Source organism: Pelmatolapia mariae, linkage group LG8, assembly GCF_036321145.2.
Source record: "Pelmatolapia mariae isolate MD_Pm_ZW linkage group LG8, Pm_UMD_F_2, whole genome shotgun sequence".
In the NCBI taxonomy this organism is placed as follows: domain Eukaryota; kingdom Metazoa; phylum Chordata; class Actinopteri; order Cichliformes; family Cichlidae; genus Pelmatolapia; species Pelmatolapia mariae.
The window spans coordinates 17,940,329-17,963,083 of record NC_086234.1 but is presented as its reverse complement, the minus strand read 5'-3'; the positions used below and the strand labels follow the sequence as shown (position 1 = coordinate 17,963,083).

The following is a 22,755-nucleotide window of genomic DNA, read 5'->3' as shown; positions in this document are numbered from 1 at the left end:
GAGCACCACAGAAACACATACCTAACAGGTTCTACTACAAATGTGTGATATTTTTAGGCTCCAGTAAGAATTAGAGAACACAAGCTTGGGCATGTTTAGCCGTCTTTCTGCTACAGTGGTGTCATTGAGGGTATTCAGTTCCAAGAACAGATACCAGTGACCAGATAAGGGGATGAGGAAGTATTTCAATAAACTCTAGCCCACTTTGTGGTTCTGACTGGCCCTTCCTGTTTGCATGCTTTGGTGTAATTGTCTGCCTCTGTGAAACCACACCCTTACCTGTGTGCTGGCTGCACCTATTTTTCTTTGCGCACACTGAGTGACTGCAGTAGCAGGCAATGGGGTTTCAGCAGTAGGAGACAAGGTGGAAAATAGTCAGAAAGAAACCCCTTTAGTCCTTCCGCATATGTTTCTCATTGAGAACGACTGAAAGGAAAACATGAAAGACACAGGAGCAGAAGAAGGAGGAGGAGGCGACGGCAGAGACAATACTGGCCAAACTGAGAAGAGCCAGGTGGGTTAGCGTTCATTGAAGTCCTTCAGCTGCTGTTGTGATGTTATAGTGGTGCTACATTTTTTGGAAGTGGAAGTTAACGCTATACTCGGAACTTCTGCCCATGAAGTTCCGAGGAACGGCGGTGAGCCGCCCATAGTCTTCTTGGAAAAACACGTCGTGCAACAGCTGTCCAAACGTGCACGTTTGCGCGAACGACTGCAGGAGCTATCCGTCTGCTTAGTTTCCGCTGTGGTTTGTTGACCCTAAACTTGTCTAACCGGTGGACGTTACAGCTTTAACAAATGGGAACGGCTTAGGCGAATCATTTCTAACGCAGCAGTCCACTTTGTTGGCTAAGCGGTAAAAATGGAAAGCACACCACCTATAAGAAACTAACTTATATCTACTAAACCGAGCATCCTAACCATAAGCAGCTAAATAAGCGCTCCGGTGATAGTTTATGATGACTGCATTCCGTTCCGTTTAGCTGCACCAGTTGCAGGACTCTAGACGAGGCGTCAGCTACTGGCACCAATAATGTTAAGGTCCCCCACCCCCCTTCCCAGTTAAACGGCCTGTGGGACAGATGTTCCCTCTTTACTGCTTGGCTGATAACATTACAGAAAGATTAGCACTGAATACATTGGTGAAAACAAAATGTAATGTAGCCCCACTGAGGAATATGCTTATGCACAGCCTGACTGTTGCACACACCTGAGCTCAAACTACGTTACATCATCAGAAATCACAGCCTGGTGTTTATGCACAGCACAGCTCGCCAACTTATTACTGGGTAGTTTCTCTTAGCCAAAGTCAACATGTAGACGGTTTTCTGCACCCTGCTGCCACATGCATGAGATTTTAGGATTGGATTCAGAATTGAATCAGCTTCTGTAATAATTCAGTGATGTTAAATGCTTTCAGAGTTGGATCCCCAAAATCATCAAGAAAAGAGTGTGCAGCACTTTTGTAGAAGATTCCTTCAGGTACTGTGACCTCTGTCTTTTAATAATAGCACATATGTATTTTGAGTAACTTCTCATGGTGTTGTTTTTAATCCCTCCACCTCTCTTAGTAATGGTGCATTGTGTCAGTGTGGGGCTGCGAGAGATGACCATGCCTCTGTGGCTCTTGGAGACTATTTCAGCACAGCCATCGTGAACCAGTGGAAAAGCGTGCAGCACTCCTCTGAACGACCGACAGATGCCTTTGGAGAGGTGCAGTTTGCAGGGGCCAGCAAGAGGCACAGCCATGTGGGTGCTTTTATTTTTCTCTCATAATGTTTGAATGCTTTATTTCAAGAGCCTGAGAGTTCTTGAACATGTGTGCATGTTTTTAAAAGAAGTGCCTCCAAAGGTGAGTTAAATAAAGGTTAAGATAAACCCTGAGCTGTAGTAGTCAATTCTTTGAATTTTCCTGACCTTCAGTCTACCTCCGCTCCACCTGAGTAAACAGAGTCAAAAGTCAGTACAGATCACATGACAAGCTTCTTTTTTTTCATTTTATTACAATTTAAAGGTTGAAACGACTGAGTCGTTCAGCTTTAATACTAGTGTGATCACAGGTCATTACTTTTCAAATCTTTTTGCATTGTTGACATGGGCGTGCTTCTTTTAATCCATCAAATGTCTAAACTTAGTTCCTGCGCCTGTCATGGAGCACTGAGCCTTCTATGGTGTACACCATACTGACAGCACATTGGCGTTTTCCTCTACCCAACCTGGTTGTTTCTGTTGTGGGTGGAGAGGGAAGGACACAGGTGAAGACCTGGGTACGGGAGGTCCTCAGACAGGGACTGGTGAAAGCGTCACAAAGCACAGGTAAAAACTTTATGCATCTGCCAGTGTGTCAGTGCTCCAACAAACTCGCATGTGTGATGTGTCTGGCATATCTGAGCTCAGCATCTTATTTCTGTTCTGGTTGCTGAAGTGGGTTATTGTTGGTTAGCAGATGTCATGATAATTTCCAGATGAAGATAAAAGAACTGACAAATGATCCTCTCAGACATTGAAACCTACTCATGGTGGTTTTAGCGGGAAGAATACAGCTATTACAAAATTTAGTCTCAACACACAACACGACTCCCTGGGGTCCGGTCCTAATTTGGTAGTACAATGGCCATTTCCTCTCTGGCTACTGTACCAAGTGCAGGTGGCATATGGCGATACTGATCTCCCCGTCGTCTGAGGTCACTCGCTGTTTTCTCAAAACAAGTCCAAGACATACTGAAAAAAAATCAAAGCCCCAAACAAAACATGCACACAAAGATGCAAGTAACTACATGGCTCACACTCCCTAAACATCTTTGTTAGATAAGACATAGGACAGGGCGTGGCACCATATTTGGTGTTAAAACCCATTGCATATAAAAACATGTTTTATGCATGTCTGTGGCATTTCTAGTCTTTTTTATGTGCTTTTAATTCTTTTACAGATAAATGTGTATGCATCTGATACTTGACTTGCTGTGGTCTTAGGTTTATTTCTCAGAGATCAATAATTTGGTTCTGTTCCCTTTGTTTTTCTTCCCGTTTTGGTCCCCAGATTGTCAAGTCTCATTAGTTTTGTTCTTTTTAAATTATATTTTATAACACTGAACCTTACTGTGTTAAAACTGGTGTAAAATGTGAAACACATTTACAACTTTTGATATGACCTTTGTTTGTTCATGTTTAGAGAAACAACAGACCCTGTAATAAATTGTTGACAATCTTAGCTGTTTAAAAAAAAAAAGAGAGAGATACAGTGCAATATGTAAATAAAACAGACTCCAGTGATTTGCAAAGTCACATAAAGTTATATTTTATTTACTGAAAGAAAATTGAAAGAAAAAAAAAAATCAGATTTTTCACCTGTTTCCCCCAGGTGCATGGATCTTAACTACAGGTCTGCGTGAAGGTGTTGGCAGGTGTGTCGGACAGGCAGTAAGAGATCATGCAACTGCAGCTTCTTCATTCTCGCTCAACAAGGTGGTAGCGTTGGGCATTGCTCCGTGGGGCCTTGTGGAAAAACGAGAGCAGCTGGTCAACCCTCAGGTAGTACATACTCTCACACATTTGCACATTTCTCTAAGCATTAAATCATATCTTGTTGTCTTTGTGGAAAAGGACCACGATTTGACACACTGTCCCTGTTGATTTGTCAGGTTTTATTGGGTGAACACACTGTTGGCAGTTCTTGCTGCAATTTAAAATAACTAAGGCTGAAATGTGGAAGGAAACACTGGAATAACAGTTTTTTCTTCTTTTGCAGGGAAGCTTTCCTGCAAAGTACTATGTCCAAAACATTTCCCGGGACTCCTGCTCCCTGGACAACAACTACCAGGCCTTCCTCCTCGTGGACGATGGGAGTGTGGGCCGCAGAGGAGGAGAAACAGATTTCAGAGCCAGATTGGAGGAATACATTTCCCACCAGCGCACAGGCATATGGGGTGAGAGATGGTACCATAAACTATGAAGTACAACATTTATAGCCTCTGAATTAAAGCAGAAACTATACTTGAGTACACATTATCTTCCACTCATGTATTCAGTTTAAGTTAACTGATTTAAATCTAATTGTGCTAAATGAGACTTAACTCTGGTATCCTGTACCATTATTCCCAAAATACATCCTTTTAGAGTTAACTTTGATCTTTACAGGCTTTACATGTTCCTTTGTGTTTTGGTTGAATTATTTTTTCTTTTTGGTATCTACGGGAAGAAAGCCATTGCATGTGACTGCATGTATTTTACAGTTAACTCTACAACATTTCCATTCAAGTAAAAAAAAAAAAAAAAATCCACAGGGTGCTCTTTCTATGAGTGTCAGCTGTTGTGCTTCATGAAAATTATGCACTTTGCATATCTTAGTATGATCACTCTCATTAAGTTAGTAAAAACATTTTATCAAGATTGAAACGTGTTAAAAATTGTTTTATCTTTTTAAAGGCAGTGGCAGCATTGACATCCCTGTCGTTTGTATGCTGATATCAGGGGAAACAGACATGTTGAAGGTACAGTCTTTTACAGCTTTTTATGTGAATTATTAAAACAAAAATTGCGAATTCTAATTTAAATTGTGCCAATCTTTATTTCATGGTTTTTGTAATGTCTGTCAGAGAATGGATCTCTCTCTGAAAAACTCCATCCCCTGGCTGGTGCTGGCTGGCTCAGGAGGCTTGGCTGATTTCCTGAGTGATATCTTGGAGAACCGGTCTTCAGCTCCAGCTGTGCCGTCCTCTGGTGAAGGCAACAGCGAGGCTCCTAAAACTCCCAGTGTGGATCTCAAAGACAGAGTGGCAGAACGGTTTAAGAAGCATTTTCCTTCAGAAGCACAGACCGACAAACTAGTTGAACACGTGAGTGCTGACAACAGAAACATTGTGTTGGCCTTTACTCTGCAGACGAGTACGAGGAAAGACTTTTTATAGCCTGCATATCTGTCAGCTGCTTACTAAACTGTGTTCAGTTCTAATATTCATGCCCTCAGGGAGTTTTTCAGGATTGCAGTTCCAATTGATTTAAGTCATACCCTCTTGCTCAATCAGAGGCTGTGCCATGAATAACATCATGAGTTTGAAAAGAACCTTTCTCACCAGTTTCTTCCTCATCACTGTCTGTCTTTACTAACGACTTTTTTCTAAAATATTTTGCATTGTTCCTGTTCCTTTTCCCGTCTTCTGTCTCCAGGCTTTGAGCATTTACCAGAACAAAGATTTGATTACAATCTACCACGGAGAGCATGAGAGTCCAAATGACTTTGACACAGTCCTGCTTAAAACACTCGTGGGAGGTATGTATAAGTAGACAGTAATTTTACAACATAGCAGCAACATGCACTTTAATCCTTATTTTGATTAATTTTTGTCGTGTTTGTGTTTTTCAGCAAGTAAGCAGCAATCATCAGTTGGTGCCAGCCCTTATAGTGATGAGCTGAAACTAGCAGTAACGTGGAACAGGGTTGACATTGCCAAGAGTGAACTGTTCAATGGAGACATCCAGTGGAAGGTGAGGAGGGAAAAAGACATCACACTGAATGGAAATACTCTGAAGTACATTGTGCAGTTTATTATACCACTTCTGACAGATACAGTTTACCTATGATTTACAGAATACTTGGCTTAAAGTATTAACCTATCCTAAAACATGATCTTCTTCCTCCAATTAAACAGTATGAAGATTTGGAAGACTCAATGACAGATGCGTTGATCAATGACAAGCCCCAGTTTGTTCGGCTTTTCACTGAGAATGGCTTGAACATCATGGAGTACCTCACTTATGGCAGGCTGGAAACCCTCTATCGCTCTGTGCCAGATGGGACCTTGCTCTATCAGCTACTACAACAGTGTCTAGCAGAGCGGCTGGCAATAGTGGAGCGTCCCTCACCATCAGAAAAACAGAATTCATCCTCAAAAATGGTGAAAGATAAGAATCAAAGTGGACCAGTGAAGGAGGTCACCCTTTTTGAGGTGAGTTTTCTAATCACTGAGATTCTGTCCTTTTTCATTAATTTTTCTCAAAGATTCATTCGATTCATTATGAATGTGAAGAAAACCTGATACTGTTGTGCTTATTGTCCCACCCACTGTTTCCTCAGGTGTCAGGGGTTCTGGAGCTGTTAATGGGTGATGTCTGCCAGCCTTTCTACTATAAAGCTTTGGGCTTAGAGTTCACTTCATCCAAAAGGACATCTCTGAGGGTACTTTGAACCTTTCAGAATAAACACACAGTGTACTTGTGCTGACTGCATTTCTATTTTTATGGTTAACATGACAATAAATGTTCTTATTTTTTTATTCATCCCAGCGTGCAAATAAGGTTCTGCGTGGAGATTCGTTCTATCGGCAGCTGCGCTGCCCCTATCCCTGGGCTTCACTCTTCCTCTGGGCTGTACTGCAGAACCGCAGTGAGATGGCCCTTTATTTCTGGGAGATGGTAAAAGCTCTGAGACAAACTGCAAGAATTGTGTTTTAGTGGTGTTCAGCTGATTTGAAATGGATGGATTGTTATTTAAATAGAGCAGAGTTTTCCGGGGAAGTTGCACTATATTGGGCATGTGTGAGAACAGCTGCAACTAGACCAGGTGTGAAACCTCTACCTTTCTGTCAGTGTAACAATGTTTTCTGTTTTTCCACATGATAAAGAAAAAGCTGCTGTGTCAAGAAAAGAAATCACTCAGCACGACTCTTTGAACTTAAATTCTAAGGAATAAATGTGTAAAAAGTTCTGGTAGCTCATTGCCCAGACTGTCCAGTTTTTAGGTTTTTTTTTCATCAATAGTTGTAAACCCCCCCCAGAAATTTCTATAGTGATCAAGTTTGAAACCTTTTGTCATCCACAATGGAAAATGGCTCTGAATAAAAACTTGTATTACCTATTCCAACTCCCAATTTGATCAATTCTGCACTCTGCTTTCAGTCTCCAATATCATTGAAATGCAGCCACATACTGCTCATTTTACATTTTCATACATTTTCAGCCTGCAGGCCGTACATTTGACAACCTCGAACTAGACACTGCTTGCCATGTATCAAAGTTGTGCAAGTCAATTAATTGCAATACATTGTTAATTATTATTTTATGATCCTAAAGGGTAATTTTGTTAAATATTATAAAATCATGGTGTTAAGTCTTAATATAAAATTAAATAATTGCTAAAAAAATAACATTTTATTATGAGTGATGTTGTAAATTGGTGATCTCCTTTCCAGGCAGGTGAGGCAGTCCTGAGTGCTCTCAGTGGCTGTAATATACTCAGAGACCTGTCCAAACTGGAGGAGGAGACTGAAACCAAACTCTCCATGAAAGAACTGGCCCAGAAGTTTGAGAACCTGGCTCATGGTAAGAAAGTAACTGCAGTTTTCCACTACACTGTTAGGATGGTTTGATATCTAGTTTTGCAATCATTTTATTTAATTTCCTTAGAATTTTTCAGCTGATGTAACACAATAGTAACAAATCTCATCGAACTCTTCATCACGTGTCTTGTCTACTTTATCTCAGATATTTTCAGCTCTTGTTATCGGAGTGATGAAAACCGTTCCTTTACCCTGCTGATTAGGAAGTCTCCTATCTGGGGTGACACCACCTGCCTTCAGATGGGCGTGAGCGCCGATGCCCGGCTTTTCTTCAGTAATGATGGCGTACAGGTGTGTCATATTTGTCATTCATGTGAATGGCATTCCTTTCATCTAGCACATGGGCAATAACATCGTCATTTTCCAAAATATAGTTATCATTCCATTCTTTGCATTTGTTATTTTGTAATGATTGTGAATGTACATGTTTGAAATAAAAATGAACTGAACTGAATGCTATTAAACAAATGAGCATGAAATCAAAGGAAGCCATCATATTTATATAGAGAAAATATTAATCAGTTGAGCGAATAAAATGGGTCATTCCATCCCAATAAGCCAGCTTTTGTAACATTTCTTGCTCGAAAATCTGCAATTTGCGTAATAATTTTGTGGTCCAATAGTTTGAACAAATCTAATCTTTGAAATTCTACCTTAATGTAACAAATAATTTTTAAAGATATAATAAAAAAAAAAAAAAAAAAAAACATTGTCTATCGACCCACTTTCAAATGATGTGTTTTGTGCATTGAAATCTGCAACTATGTTTTAAGATTGATATCTCAAAGACTTTCACTGGGCCGATTAAAATGAATCAGTGTTTTTAATTTGCATTAAAAAATGTGAGTAACAAAATTGCAGCTTCTAGATGGTACTGGAATTATAATTGGGAAATAATTCAGTTATTTATGAGCCTATTTTTAAATTTCCAGACCTTGGTCACTCTGTCACAAATCGAGGTTTTAAAAAAATTATCAGTCTAATTTTTCTATTAAAACATGTTATCGTTCCAAGTTTGGACGTACATAATGATTACTGCAAAATTTTAGCTTATCTATTTTTATATACTGTCAAGCAATATATTAAAAAAAGGCTAGCAGATCATTCTCACCTGAAATATATTTTCATGTGTAATATTCTCTTCCAGGAGTGTAGGTCTCAAAATGGTAGGTAGGTAGAACAGGTCATGAAAATGAAAAATTTGCACATATTGTACAAAAAAAAAATTGTTTCTTAGTTATAAATTGAATACCATTTGTTGTTGTTGTTGTATTTAGATTAGACTATCTACTGATGTTTTCACTTTACTCGTACAACTTGTGATATTTCCGGCATAAAAGTTAAATAGAACCAGCATTTTTTTTTTTTAAATTGTGTGCACAAATATGGAATTTTAAAAGATTGCTTTAATTTTTTGCCAATACACAGACACTTCTTGATGTATTTGTCCTAAATGAGAAATCCTGTTTTTATCCAGGCTTTTATCTTTAATTGTTTTTCTGATCATGTTCAAGCATTGACTTCTATTTCAATGTGGAAAAAAATGGCATGAAAGTGTGCAGAGGGGCCTTTAAAAATAAAAAAAAAATAATAAAAAAAAAAAGCCCCAAAAAACGGATATCTAAAATGTTATTTGATATAAGAAGCTGGGAGATGATGGAGCAGATAATATAATGACCCAGCTCTTGAAAATAAAAAAAACATGCACATATTTAACAAAATTATTTTCTGAATTGGAGTAGCATCTGTGTTCTGTTTGGACAGATCAAAGATGGTCTACTGATATTTTTGGTTTTGTCGTACGTCATATTGTTCCCTGTAGAATGAAATTCTTCCTTTTTTGTAAGTGTGAATTATTTCATGGTAAAAAGGTTTTCTACAGATTTCTTTTACAACATTGTGTAATTCAACTATAAACTACAAAAATATCAGTAGTTCACTTGCAATTTGAAGTTTTTATTTAACATGTGCTCAAATATGGGATTTTGCAGGAATGTGGACTTTCTTTTTCTTTATAATCTAACTAACCAATACTTAAGACACTTTTGGTGCATCTGTCCCAAGTTACAGATCGATTTTGATGGTAAGAAAGGACGGTGAAAATTCAGATTATACAAACTAGATTTGTACAGTACAACAGTATAAATTACTTACAAATTAAAAATGGCATAATGCTTCCAAAATAACATGTCCCCATGTTGAGCCAGTGAGCTACTGCTGATGGATAAGTCCTTGTTTTCTCTCCTCTTCCAGTCTCTGCTGTCCCAGATCTGGTGGGGTGATATGAAGAGGAACACAGAGGTCTGGAAGCTCTTGCTCGCTTTCTTCTGCCCCATCCTCTGCTACACCAACTTCATTTCCTTCAGGTAAAGCGGTTCTACCACAGAGGTCATGTTTTTGGTTGTGTCTGCATGCATATCATTCTGATTCTATCATTCTAATATTTGGCTTACGTTCACCAAAGTCTTCAAGGTCAACTTATTGATTCACGTCTTTTATCTTTAAAACTACACATAAAATTCAGCGTCCTTTGTTTGTATTGGCGACATTTACGAAATTATATTGGTATATGGGTATTCTAAACATCACATTATAGTTTGTCTCGAAATGTATTGTGCCACATTTGACCTCTGACCTCAGTTTTACATTTCACACCTGAAGAAAGAAAATGAGCTGCCTAATAAGCTAGAAATATACTAAATCTATATTATATAAGAAGCTCAAGTTATTGAGAGAGATAGATAGATAGATAGATAGATATCTCTCGATAGATATATATATCTATGTGTTTAAAACTTTTCTACATATTCCACCTCAAAGGACACAAGACAATCAGCTGGAGGAGGAGGAAATGCCCAATGAGGATGCAGTGGCTCAGGACTCTGACAGCCTTTATGGGACCACAGTCTTCTCTTTCTCTGACATCAAACACCAGTAATATTTCTACTTGCACTCTTCAGTGTTAGTCCATAGAACATCAGTTTGTTGTTTTTATGTTTTAGGTCTACTAATGAATTAAAAATGTTTTCTTACACCAGTGAAGTTGACTCAGAAGTTCACAAGAGTGATGCCATTAAAGGTGAGTCCTGTTTAAAGAGTCATCTGATTCACCTGCTGTTCTCTGGCAGCAGCACCATGCCCTCCCGTGTTTTAAATGCACTTTAGAACAACACGCAGCAACACTACACATGAGCGGGAGGAGGGAGGTATGGGGTCTTCACACACCCCTGTTCTCTGCTGGCCATCGGGGCGGGGGGGCTGGGAGGAGGTGTTGGAAGTCTGACTGGGATCTGGGTTGCGGGGCCTTCCTGCTGCTACGGAGCCGGGGCGGTCTGCTTGCCTCCATCCCGGGGGAAAGGGTAACATCTCCTGGGTCTAGGTGCCGTTTCCCCCTCTGGGGGCGAGGGTATAGAGTGTGTTTGGGGAGTGTGATTGTGTGTACAATGTCCATTTGTGTCTATCCTTACGTTGGGTGAGTGCTGAGTATTTGTATATGTGTGCATGAGGGTGGGAATGCATGTTTGTGTCTGTGTATGCCTGTTTGTCTGTGTCTATATGTCAGGTCGGGTCTTAGACTCCACCTCTCTGGGAACACCCAGGCCCTCCATAGCATGGAGGCCTATCTCCCCTCACCACACTCCCTGCCGGTGGCTGATGCCCTCAGGGGTTGGTGCGTTGGTGGTTTTTGGTGTCCGGGGCTGGGCACTCAGGTATGTACCAGCTCACTCCCGGTGGCTACTTGGCGGGGCCTGGTGCCTGTTGCTCGGTCAGGCCTCTTCCAGGGCGTAGGGGGCCTCCGGCCTCTGGGCCTGCGGCTCGGTTCACTCTGGCACAGCTGGCTGCCGGCAGAGCCCGCGGGCACGCCAGTGCAGCCCCCTCTGGCTTCTGCTCCGTGGCTGCTGGGTGACCCCTCGTCTGGGGCTCTCCTCAGCTCTTCCCAGAAGGGTGGCTCGGATGCCCCTCCGGTGGTCCTCCTTGGGCTCTCGCACTCTGGGGCCTCTGGACGTCTGGGGCCTGGATCTCCTCCATGCCTGCTTCATGCCCTGGGGGACAGGGTTATGGCTCCCTACACCCTCTAGCAGACCGTTACATGGGGAAACCTTTTGAATACAAGCGCGCTGATCCACACAGGTGTGCACACGGGTGTTCACTGTTCATAGACATAAACTACACCTTTCTTGGCTGCTACCTCAAAGCACATTGTGTGCTGTCAGTCCTGCGTGCTGCACAACATTCAATATTTAGTATTTACTGCTGTTTACACTTAGCTAGATTAACGTGATGGTGTTGTGTTTATCATGTTGCTCTCTTTATTTGCTTGTTTTCTCTTCTTTTTCTCTCAACAGGTGATCCAGGAGTTTTTTTTTCTTTTTTCTCTCTCTTTCTCTTTTTAAGTGCCCTTTCTCACTGTCCCACTTCCCCTCTGTTTTTCTTTTCCTTCAGCTTTCTTTCTCCCTTTCCTATCCCCTAGTCATGTCTGTCCCGTCTGTAACAACTGAAAATAAAATAAAATAAATAATAACAACAAAGGTCGATCAAATGGATCAATACGGCAAGGCCGTGATGATCCATTTGGTAAAGAAAATCCATTGGGTATTCTTGTTGGCCTTCAGACAACAATTCTGATGGCTAAAGAACCAAATGGGACAGGCAAAAAAAAAAAAGAGTCATCTGATTCTTGTCTCCATATGCTGTCATTTTAGTCACCTGTTAATCTGTATTTATAATCTTTGATACAGGTGTACCTTACCGACCACCACAGCGTCCATTCATAGTGTCACGCTGGCGTCAGTTCTGGTTTGCACCGGTCACCTCCTTTTTGGGCAACGTCCTGATGTACTTCCTGTTTCTCTTGCTTTTCGCCTACGTGCTGCTGGTGGATTTCGAGCCCCCACCACCCTCAGGCCCAGGTGCTGCTGAGTGTGTGTTGTACTTCTGGGTGTTCACCATTGTTTGTGAGGAGATCCGACAGGTGAGTGAAGAGAGACATCTTACTTAGAACTTTGCCCCCCCCCCCCCCAAGAAAAAAAAAATTAGTAGCTTTATGAAATGTAAAGGGTATAGCTGAATGTAATAATTATCCCCAAATATAATATATAGTGAACTATCCCCAAAGTGCCATTGCGACACAGTGGTTACATGCTCCTGTGTCAAAAGCCTTAGATTCAAGATTGACATTAAAATATATAAGCAAATAAATTTGTTTTTTAATTTGTCACTGATATTGTATGATTAAGCGAAAACTCAAAAAATAAAAGAATCACAAATTAAAATCTTATCCTGTAAGATTTTTACTCACTTTACTGAAATAATGACAGTAAATGGAAAGTGCTCGTCTGTATTTGGGTATATGTCACCTAGTTATAGTTGAGTTTAATTTGTTGTTTTCTATGGATCTGTAAAGTCATTTTTGTCTTCTTTATCAAGACCATTTTTTTGGGGACAATGTCTTGGCCTCAGAGGTTCAGACTCTACATTCAGGATGTTTGGAATAAATGTGACCTCACTGCCATCAGCCTGTTCATTATAGGACTAATCTGCAGGTATGGACAAAAAATAAAAAATAATAGAAATAATCAATTCTGAATTTTTTTTCTACAATATTATTTTTGAATGAGGCTTTGTCATTGCAGATTGTAACATTTGTAAAAAATCTGTCCTTGGTTCATATTTGGATGTCTTAAGTGTTCTATAAAATAATTATAATAATATCGGGTCTTTAGTTAATTTACAGCTCTGCCACCAGGTGGTGCTGTTACCACACTGATTCAGCATTACTGTGCCTGTGTTTCAGGATGTTCCACTGGTCACATGAATTTGGCCGGGATGTCCTGTGTTTGGACTACATGGTCTTCACCCTTCGCCTCATTCACATTTTTGCCATTCACAAGCAGTTGGGGCCAAAAATCATCATTGTAGGAAAGATGGTGAGAAAGTTACCATCAGTTGGCATTATACCAGTTGTACACTTTTAATAATATAATGTCAGAAACAAAATGACAATTTTCTCCTCTTGTTCAGATGAAGGATGTCTTCTTCTTCCTCTTCTTCCTGGGTGTGTGGCTCATGGCGTACGGAGTTGCCAATCAGGCTCTGATCTATTCCTACGATCCAAACCCGAATCGCATTTTTCGGAGAGTTTTCTACAGGCCATACTTGCACATCTTTGGACAGATCCCTGTGGAAGAGATGGATGGTACAAGTGTTTGTGCAACTGGCATAAAAATAAGGAAATTCAATGCTACTGTAAAACTTTCTTAACTTTCTCCTTTATGTCTGTTTTGTTGCAGTGGGTAAGGACTGGGATATCAACTGTACAAACAATGTGACTTTGATTGAGAGTGGTGAAGAGCCCTGCAGAACTCATGAGAGTAACTGGCTGGTAGTGATTCTGCTAGTCATATATCTCCTGGTCACCAACATCCTGCTCATCAACCTGCTTATTGCCATGTTTAGGTAAAGAACAAGTCTTTTATTATATCTCTGAGGGTGCATTTGCATACTGACTGGTTTGACTTGACTCAGTGGCTCTGATCTGCTTGTATCCACACAGCTACACTTTCTCTAAAGTGCAGGAACACAGTGACACCTACTGGAAGTTCCAGCGTTACAACCTGATTGTTGAGTACCACTCCCGTCCTTCTTTGGCTCCTCCTTTCATTATCCTCTCACACATCAACCTCTTTATTAAGAGGGTCATCCGCAAAGTGCCCTCTGTAAAGATCCACCACTTTGGTCAGTATTGGATCAGAAGTCGTGGATTTTATTAATATAAAAAAATAATTATTATATATATTATATATAAAAGTTATTGTCCTGCTGAATGAGGAAGCCTCAGTTCCATAGTTCTATTATCTTTGAGTTTTTTAATCAGTGACTGTATTTTGTTTTTGTTTTTAATTAATTGTTTTTATTTTAGTTGCTTACTTAAAATGGAAGCATCTAAATAATTTACTTGCTCACTGGCCTCAGTTTAGCAGTGATGAAAGCATGAAAAGTGAGTTGAAAGGTAATCAATTCAAACCTTTGTCTTTTCTATCAGTGTTAGACTTGGAAGCAAAGGCAGCTAACAGATTATCAACGTGGGAAACGATTCAGAAGGAAGACTTCCTGACTGCTCGAAACAAGATCCAGAAAAGCAGCGACTCAGAAAGGCTCAAACGGATGTCTACCAAGTGAGCACACCTTCATGCTCCACTGTAGCAGCATTATTTATTACTTTGTGATTCCATCATACTGAAGTAAATCCATCTTTGTTTATATAGGGTAGATGGTGTGCTTAAACATCTGAGTGAAAGCAGAGACTTTGAACACAGGCTACGGTCTCTGGAGAATCAGGTAAAACTGAAGCTCCAACTTATCATTTTGTACCCTTTGATTCATTCGTCATACATATGTGGAACTGCTGTGAAAGAGCACATTGGTTCAGCCAGTTCAGTATTCTACATAAAGGTTAAAGCATTGAATTGCACACTTGTTTTGACTGGTATAATAACAGGAAGGTAGAATATAGGGAAAATACCTACTATTTAGTACAAAGACAGTTTTATTTGAAATTAGTGTGGCTGATCTTAAGCAACTCTGTAGTAAGCAATTTTATCTTTTGGAGAAAAGCAAGAAGTACTGATTATGGGAAAAAGCTGTTGTGTCAGTCAGAATGTTTTTAAGCATTCCATATTTTGATAGCTTAAGATTAGGATACGTCAGAGCCAACAATTCATCAATTGACTACATCACTGTGGTCTTTTTAAAATGTGATTTTTTTAGTCACTAGATGGAGCTAGCCTAACTGTATTTAATTTGCTTCCAGTCTTTATGATATCTTCCTGAGAGCTGAGGAAAAAAGAATCTTACCATTGAACTTTTTTGTGATTTCCTGCCTCTTTGGAGCTAAAAGACACCACACAAACACATCCATGGGAAGCCCAGGACGTTCTCTATTTAGTACATCAAGACTTAATACCGTAGCTTAAATAAGCCAAAAGCTATAGACCAAAAACAAATGTCCATTAGAGAGGAAATAAATGAATAGGGTGGTTCTCAGGAGGATGTGATAAGCTGGGCTGGACAAGTGTTTAACGGGTGGATATGAGTGGTATCCAAGTCAGACTATGTTTTGTTTTTTTGTTTTTTTATGGTCTGTCTTTGATTAAGCAGTTTCCTGTTTTAAAAATATTTTGCCCCGGTCCGGATAGGCCTGGGCCCCCTTGCCCTGGTGGGTTGCAGAGTATGGGGGTGCCTACTGGGGTCAGCGGGGGAGCTGGCCCCAGGGAGGGGCCACTTGCCCCTCCCTTCCTTCCCTCCCCATCTCCACCTGCCTCCCTCTTCCCGCTCCACCACAATCACCCACACATGCAGGGCCTTGGGGTAAAGGTGTGTCACCAGGGTGCAGGGGAGGCATCCCCCCCCTCTGTCCCCTTCTGGCTGCCTCTGCCTCAATTTTATCCCACAACTTAGACATTCACATTACTCACACTCTCATAACACATACATATAGGACCTTGGGGGTGGGCACGCTATACGGCATCCAGAAGACCATCAGGGTGCACAACCTCACCCCTGGCGTCGTTGCCCACCTCTCAATTTTAAATACATGTAGACATTGAGAGCTATCAGGAGGGGCTATGTGCTTACCTGCTGCTCTCTGGCAGGTAGCTCCATGCCCTCCTGGGTTTTAAATGCACCTTAGAACACACATGCATCAACACTACATATGAGCGGACGGAGGGAGGTTTGGAGTCTTCACACACCCCCGTTCTCTGTTGCCTGTTGGGGCGGGGGGGCTAGGAGGAGGAGTTGGCCGTCCGACTGGGGTCTGGAATGTGGGGCCTCCCTGCTGCTGTGGAGTTGGGGCAGTCTGCTTCTCTCCACCCTAGGGAAGAGGGTAACACTACCTGGGTCTGGGTGCAGTTTCCCCCTCCAGGGGCAAGGGTACCTAGACCTGGGGTATAGAGTACGCTTGGGGAGTGTGATTGTGTGTACAGTGTCTATTTATGTCTGTCTCCGCGTTGGGTGAGTGCTGAGTAATTGCATATGAGAGCATGAGGGTGGGAATGGATGTTTGTATCTGTGTGTGCCTGTTTGTTTGTTTGTGTCTACATGTCAGGTCCTATCTCCCCCCACCACTCCCCCTGCCAGTGGCAGACACCCTCAGACATCGGTGCATTGGTGGCTCTTTGTGTCCAGGGATGGGCGTCCAGGTACCCACCGGCTCACTCCTGGTGGCTGCTTGTCAGGGCCTGGAGCCTGGGGCTCGCTCGGGCCCCTTCGGGGGTGGGGTGCCCTCGGCCTCTCGGCCTGGGGCTCGGTCACTCTGGCACAGCTGGCTGCTGGCGGAGCTCACGGGCACGTCACTGCAACCCCCCCTGGCTTCTGCTCCGCGGCTGCTGAGTGACCCCTCATCTGGGGCTCTCCTCAGCTCTTTCCGGGATAGTGGCACGGTTGCCCCTCCGTTGGTCTTCCTTGGTCTCTTGTGCTCTGGGGGCCTCTGGATGTCTGGGGCCTGGATCTCCTCCATACCTGCTTCATGCCCTGGAGGACGGGGCCGTGGCTCCCCACACCCTCTAGCAGATCATTACATGAAGGAACCTTTTAAATACAAGCGTATAAACTCCTACCTCAAAGGACACTGTGCGCTGTAAATCTTACGTGCTGCATAATAATATTCAATATTTAATATTTACTGCTATATACACATAGAGTATCGCGATGGTGTTGTGTTTATTATATTGCTGTTTTTGTTTGCTTGTTTTCTCTTTTTTTTCTCTCAACAGGTGATCCAGGTGATATATATAAAAATATGTCTTTTTTTTTTTTATATAGTTTAATAATCTTCTGCTTTTTCTTCTCAGATGGAGTATTGCTCCAGTGCACTCAGCTGGGTTGTGGATACTTTATCACAAGGAAGCACATTTAAACCTCCTCGACCTCCACCATTACGAGGTATTTACTAGCAGTTATGAAATCATGCTTACATAACAGCCTGCGTGTTGAAAAGCCACTCTCCATTTACATAGCTTGCTTCACTACTAAGTGGCTGTAGCTCAAGTGGTAGAGCAGGTAATCTGCTAACCACAAGACTGGTGGTCTGATCCAGGGCTGTGCAGAGATGTTTAAAGGGGTGGGTGCTCAAAGTTAAAAAGGGGCACATAGAACCAGGCTGAAGAACAACAACCCACATTCATCAAGAATCTAATATGGAATCGCATCATACTGTATCATTGTCATCAGGTGGGGACAATAGAGAGCAATCGTAGCCTATGTTTTACCTGATGGGTACAGTGTTGCTGTTGATAGTGCTGGAGGGCAGGGCTCTGTTGATCTGAGACTGTAGACTGTAAAAAGTCTATAGCAGAGATGGTAGCTGATTAAACAAGTGTTATGAGATAATAATAAAATGCAGAGATTGGTGACAGCGCTTAGAACCACAAGGCAACAAAACTGTGAGAAATAAACTAGGCTCTGTTTGTGAATCACTCTTTGCCTCTCTGCTTCCTTCCATTTCCTCATCTCATCTGTCACTCTCCACTTGCTGTTCATCTGAGAACAAGGCACAATTTGCTATTGCATCGATCTATTATTTAATTATCCACACTTAACAATTTTTGCACCTAATCCATAATAAAGTAATGATAGAAAAATGTTATAGAACCAAAACATTGGAAAGACCCCCCCCCCCCTTCAGCTATTCTTCAGTAAGATACTAAATCCTGACTTGCTTTCCAATGTGTTAGCATTGTGTATTAATATGAGATAGAAAGCACCAAGGTATAGAAAAAAAGTGCCTGTGTGAATGGATGAATGAGGTGTGCTGTATAATGGACTTTGAGTACTCTAGTAGAGTAGTAAAGCACTGTATAAAAGTCAATTCATAATGTACTGCTTTCTAAAAAAATGTTTGCTTTTTTTCTTTTTGTTAAAATTTGTCCCTCTCACTCATCTTTACCTATTCCTCTGTACAGATGCATTTGCCTCCTCTTCCAGCTCAACTTAATTTAAGGATACCTTAAATCAAAGACGACACCTTCACTTCGCTCAAGTTCAGGAAAAAAAACAAAAATGGAGAACACTCTCTTTTGAGAATTTCAAGCCCACCACCTTGATTCTCACTGGACTTGGTTTACCAAAGCATATAAACACTGCACTGAAAAGAGGAAACATTTTATCCAGCCAATGCAAGACACTGTATGTATGTGAGTGTGTGTGTGTGTGTGTAAGACTTGATACAATTAATGCTGTAGTTTTAAAAACATGCAATGTTTTACATTTTATTCTGATATGATGTGATAGCGTCTACAACCAGTTACATTAGGAACACATTAATACTTTTTCAGTTACATTAAGAATGCCCAATATTTGTATGCAAATGTACATACAAATGTATTTGGATGTCTGCATTTTTATTCTTTTCAAAAAACTTTCATACAGTATAATGATTCATTTTGATGATAAGTTTCTACTTTTAAATACCTTCGGAGCCACGAGTAAACTAGCAGTCTGAATGCAAAGTGCTGTATTAACGTGGTATGGTACTATGAGGTCTTTAAAATAAAATGGGGTCTGATTTTTGCAGTGTTGTAAGATCTCCAATTTATCTGAATTTAGAAAGAAAGAGTAAATTAGAGATGATCCAGACCTTCCTGGAAATTACCTAACTGGTGTGTGTCTTCTGGCTTCATGGACAGATAAATGTAAATAGACTTGGTCCTAGGAAAGAACCCTGTGGAACTCCATAATTAACCTTAGTGTGAAGAAGACTCCATAGATTTGTTCCATTTGTTCATGTCAATTTTGTAATCCTTGTTAGGGTTCCTGCTGGACCAATTTGGATTAACTAAAGGCTTTTCAGGGAATTTTAGAGCAGCACTATAATAATAAATGAATTACAGTATTCCAGCTAGAAGAAATTAATGCATGAAATAGGGTTGTAATAATTCATTGTGTAAAGCGAATAACAGTTATAAAAAATTCTCCAAGCATTTTTTTGCTTTAATGTTTTGTTTGATCCATAACTCTGTTGTCACCATTTAAATAGTTTAACTTAGAACCAGAGTCTTCCATTTGCCACATGTGTATAGATAAAAAGGTGGAGCTGTATCCAAGACTGAGCTCAGATTGTTGTCACAGATTGCTTTAGTAACATTCATAAGCATGAATAAAATACACTAATTACATTGCGCTAACAGTTATAATAAAACACAAGCTTCTGTTTTTCACAAATTATTAAAAGTATATGTGGGTCAGTAAAACCCTGAGCCACTGACCTGAGGCTGTTGGGTTGGACTGAATTATTGCCAGCATTAGTTATTAATGTCTACACAATCAGGATGCCTGTTTTCTGCAGCAGGAAACATTGCATTTCAACAGGGCACACTCCAGTTCTGAGAATGCTGATATACTTGCTTTTCTTCATTGTAGCCACCATGAAATCAGCCATTCACAGACACACTTAAACATGCAGACACATGCACAGAAACATACAGTTAAGCTGGAAAGTATTCACAAGTTACAGCCTTATTCCAAAATGGATTCAATTAATTTTTCATCTCACAATTCTACACATCCTAATTACATAATTTAAAATTACAAAGTGAAAAAAGTTTGCTTGAAATTCGTACAAATGTATTAAAAATGAAACACTGCCTTTTCCATGGCTGCTGCTGGCTGGTTCAGGAGGCTTGGCTGATTTCCCGAGTGATGTCTTGGACAACCTGTCTCCAGCTCCAGCCCCCTCCTGGGGAGGGCGACAGTGAAGCAGTGGATCTTAAAGACAAAGTAGTGAAACATTTTAAGAAGCATTTTCTGAACCACAGACCGACAAACTAGTTCATTAGGTGTGTGCTGACTGAGATAATATATACACATGGGGGAACAGGTGGCTGACACTCTGAGTCAATTCCTCATTGATAAAGCTGTTGTCAAAGTGAAAAGATGAGCAAATTTTGTAAATTGAGTAAGCTTACAATATATAAGGATGGACACGGTAATCAAGTTGGGGATTTATAAAGTCTAAAAATAGTAGACTATAGAACTGTAGACTTTATCTTTCTAACTGTAGTCATTAATTAGTTGTCAGACTGTGAGGTAGTTCCTCTGAAACTTTGAAAAACTTCAATTTGAAATGCTTACTACTACTTAGTACTAACAATAAGGTAGTAAGACCCTGATAAAATGTTGTCTGATGTGACTGTCAGGAAGATATCATCTGTCAGTGAAGGCTGATATTTAATCAGATCACAAATGCTTACAGTGGGAACATTAAAGCACAATTTTTCTGTAAATCTCTTTATTTCTGCCATTACTCTATAAAAATGCTTCATGAAATGTTTCATCAAAAATAGGTGAGGTTGTTAAATCCAAGAGTTATTGGGAAACAAATGGTCATAAACTACAGTGAACAGTTTTTTTTTAACTGCAGAGTCGTTTGCTGTCTTGGGTAACTATCTAAGATTCATCATTGAAGTGTGTCTGATCTGTTTCTACAGATTTTTATCATCACTTTCTGTCTGTCATCTTGCAACTCTGTGTTCAACATTTCTGTTCCCATTTCCCATCTTCTTTCTCCAGACTTTGAGCATTTACCAGAATAGAGGTTTGATTACAGTCTACCATGGAGAGCATGAGAGTCCAAATGACTTTGACACAGTCCTGCTTTTTAAAACACTTGTGGGAGGTATGTATAAGTAGACTGTAATCTTACAATATACACTTTTTTATCCTTATTTTGATTTTTGTGCCCCGTTTGTGTTTTTCAGCAAGTAAGCAGCGTGCATCAGCTGCTCATCACCCTTATAGTGATGAGCTGAAGTTAGCAGTAACGTGGAACAGGGTTGACATTGCCAAGAGTGAACTCTTCAATGGAGACATCCATTGGAGGGTGAGGAAGGGAAAATGATGTTACACAGATGTTACACTGAAAGAAATACTGTGAATTAAACGAATGACGTGCAGTCTATTGTACCACTTCTGATAGATACAATTGTTTAACTCTGATTTACAGAATATTTGGATTAAAGTATTAACCTATCCTAAAACCTGACCTTCTTCCTCCAATCAAACAGTATGAAAATTTGAAGGACTCGATGACTGATGCGCTGATCAACGACAAGCCCCAGTTTGATCGGCTTTTCATTGAGAATGGCTTTAACATCCTGGAGTACCTAACTTATGGCAGGCTGGAAACCCTCTATCACTCTGTGCCAGATGGGAGTTTACTATATCAACTGCTACAGCGCTGCCTAGCAGAGAGGTTGGCAGTAGTGGAGCGTCCCTCACTATCAGAACAACAGAATTCATCCTCAAAAGTGGCGACAGATAACAATCAGAGCGGACCAGTGGTCACCCTTTTTGAGGTTGGTTTTCTAATCAATGTGATTCTGTCCTTTCTCATAAGTTTTGCTTATCCAGAGAGAATGTGAAGAAAAACCAATAGCCTTGTGCTTGTTGTTCCACCCACTGTTTCCTCAGGTGTCAGGGGTTGTGCAACTGTTAATGGGTGAGGTTTTGCCACTGTAAAATCATAACATTCTTTAATACAATGTACTTGTGTTTTAACGCACTTGTTTGGACATAGTGTGCCATAAATGTTTTTTTAATGTCTGGTTTTAGTCACTCAAATTCAAAACATTTCATCCTCTACCAAATTTCACAGGTTTTATTTACAGGTTTGCCACCGGGTGGTGCTGTTACCACACTAAATGAGTGTTACTGTTTATGATTCAGGACGTTCACACAAATTCAGCTGTGATATGCTTTCCTTTTAAAGTTTTCATACAGTATAATAAATGAGTAGCTATATGTGAACGTGGCCCTGAAATGGTACTGGGACAAAGCCAATTAAACTCAAATGCTGCCAAATCATAATAATGCCATTCCTGAGTTCCCATCTACTGGCAACCAAATATCTCTAGATGTTTGTATGATGAGTGAAATGTTTAGTCACATTAGTCAAACTTATTTTATAAATGTGTCAATATTTAAATATGATATACAATAGGATCAAGTGTGTGGTGTTTATATGTAGTTTTAAAGGAAAATAAATAATTCAGTCCTGCAGGTTTAAAGCCTGCGATATATAATGGGGCAAAAACGTATTTAGTCAGCCACTAATTGTGCAAGTTCTCCCACTTAGAAAGATGAGAGGCCTGTAATTTTCATCACAGGTATACCTCAAATATGAGAGACAAAATGAGAAAAGAAAATCACATTGTTTGATTTTTTAAAGAATTTATTTGCCAATTATGGTGGAAAATAAGTATTTGGTCAATAACAAAAGTTCATCTCAATACTTTGCTATATAAGTATTAACGAGGTTTTCACACACTATTTCTGGTATTTTGGCCCATTCCTCCGTACAGATCCCCTCAAGAGCAGTGATGTTTTGGGGCTGTCGCTGACAGACTTTCAACTCCCTCCAAAGATT

At 40.4% G+C, this 22,755-nt stretch overlaps 1 protein-coding gene across 1 annotated transcript; it reads left to right on the top strand.

The window, feature by feature from the left end:
• The first annotated feature begins 439 nt into the window (after positions 1 to 439).
• Positions 440 to 18,621, top strand: LOC134632972 (transient receptor potential cation channel subfamily M member 4-like). Its single transcript, XM_063481849.1, has 28 exons — positions 440 to 514; positions 1,421 to 1,482; positions 1,572 to 1,749; positions 2,136 to 2,316; positions 3,362 to 3,531; positions 3,749 to 3,926; positions 4,426 to 4,490; positions 4,596 to 4,835; positions 5,167 to 5,269; positions 5,363 to 5,484; positions 5,649 to 5,945; positions 6,074 to 6,175; positions 6,283 to 6,411; positions 7,188 to 7,317; positions 7,480 to 7,625; positions 9,588 to 9,700; positions 10,155 to 10,268; positions 10,373 to 10,413; positions 12,074 to 12,306; positions 12,762 to 12,877; positions 13,129 to 13,261; positions 13,356 to 13,530; positions 13,625 to 13,790; positions 13,888 to 14,069; positions 14,377 to 14,509; positions 14,600 to 14,672; positions 17,186 to 17,276; positions 18,296 to 18,621. Exons 1-28 carry the CDS (start codon positions 440 to 442, stop codon positions 18,325 to 18,327), a joined length of 3,780 nt encoding a protein of 1,259 aa, XP_063337919.1. The 3' UTR covers positions 18,328 to 18,621.
• Positions 18,622 to 22,755: the final 4,134 nt, after the last annotated feature.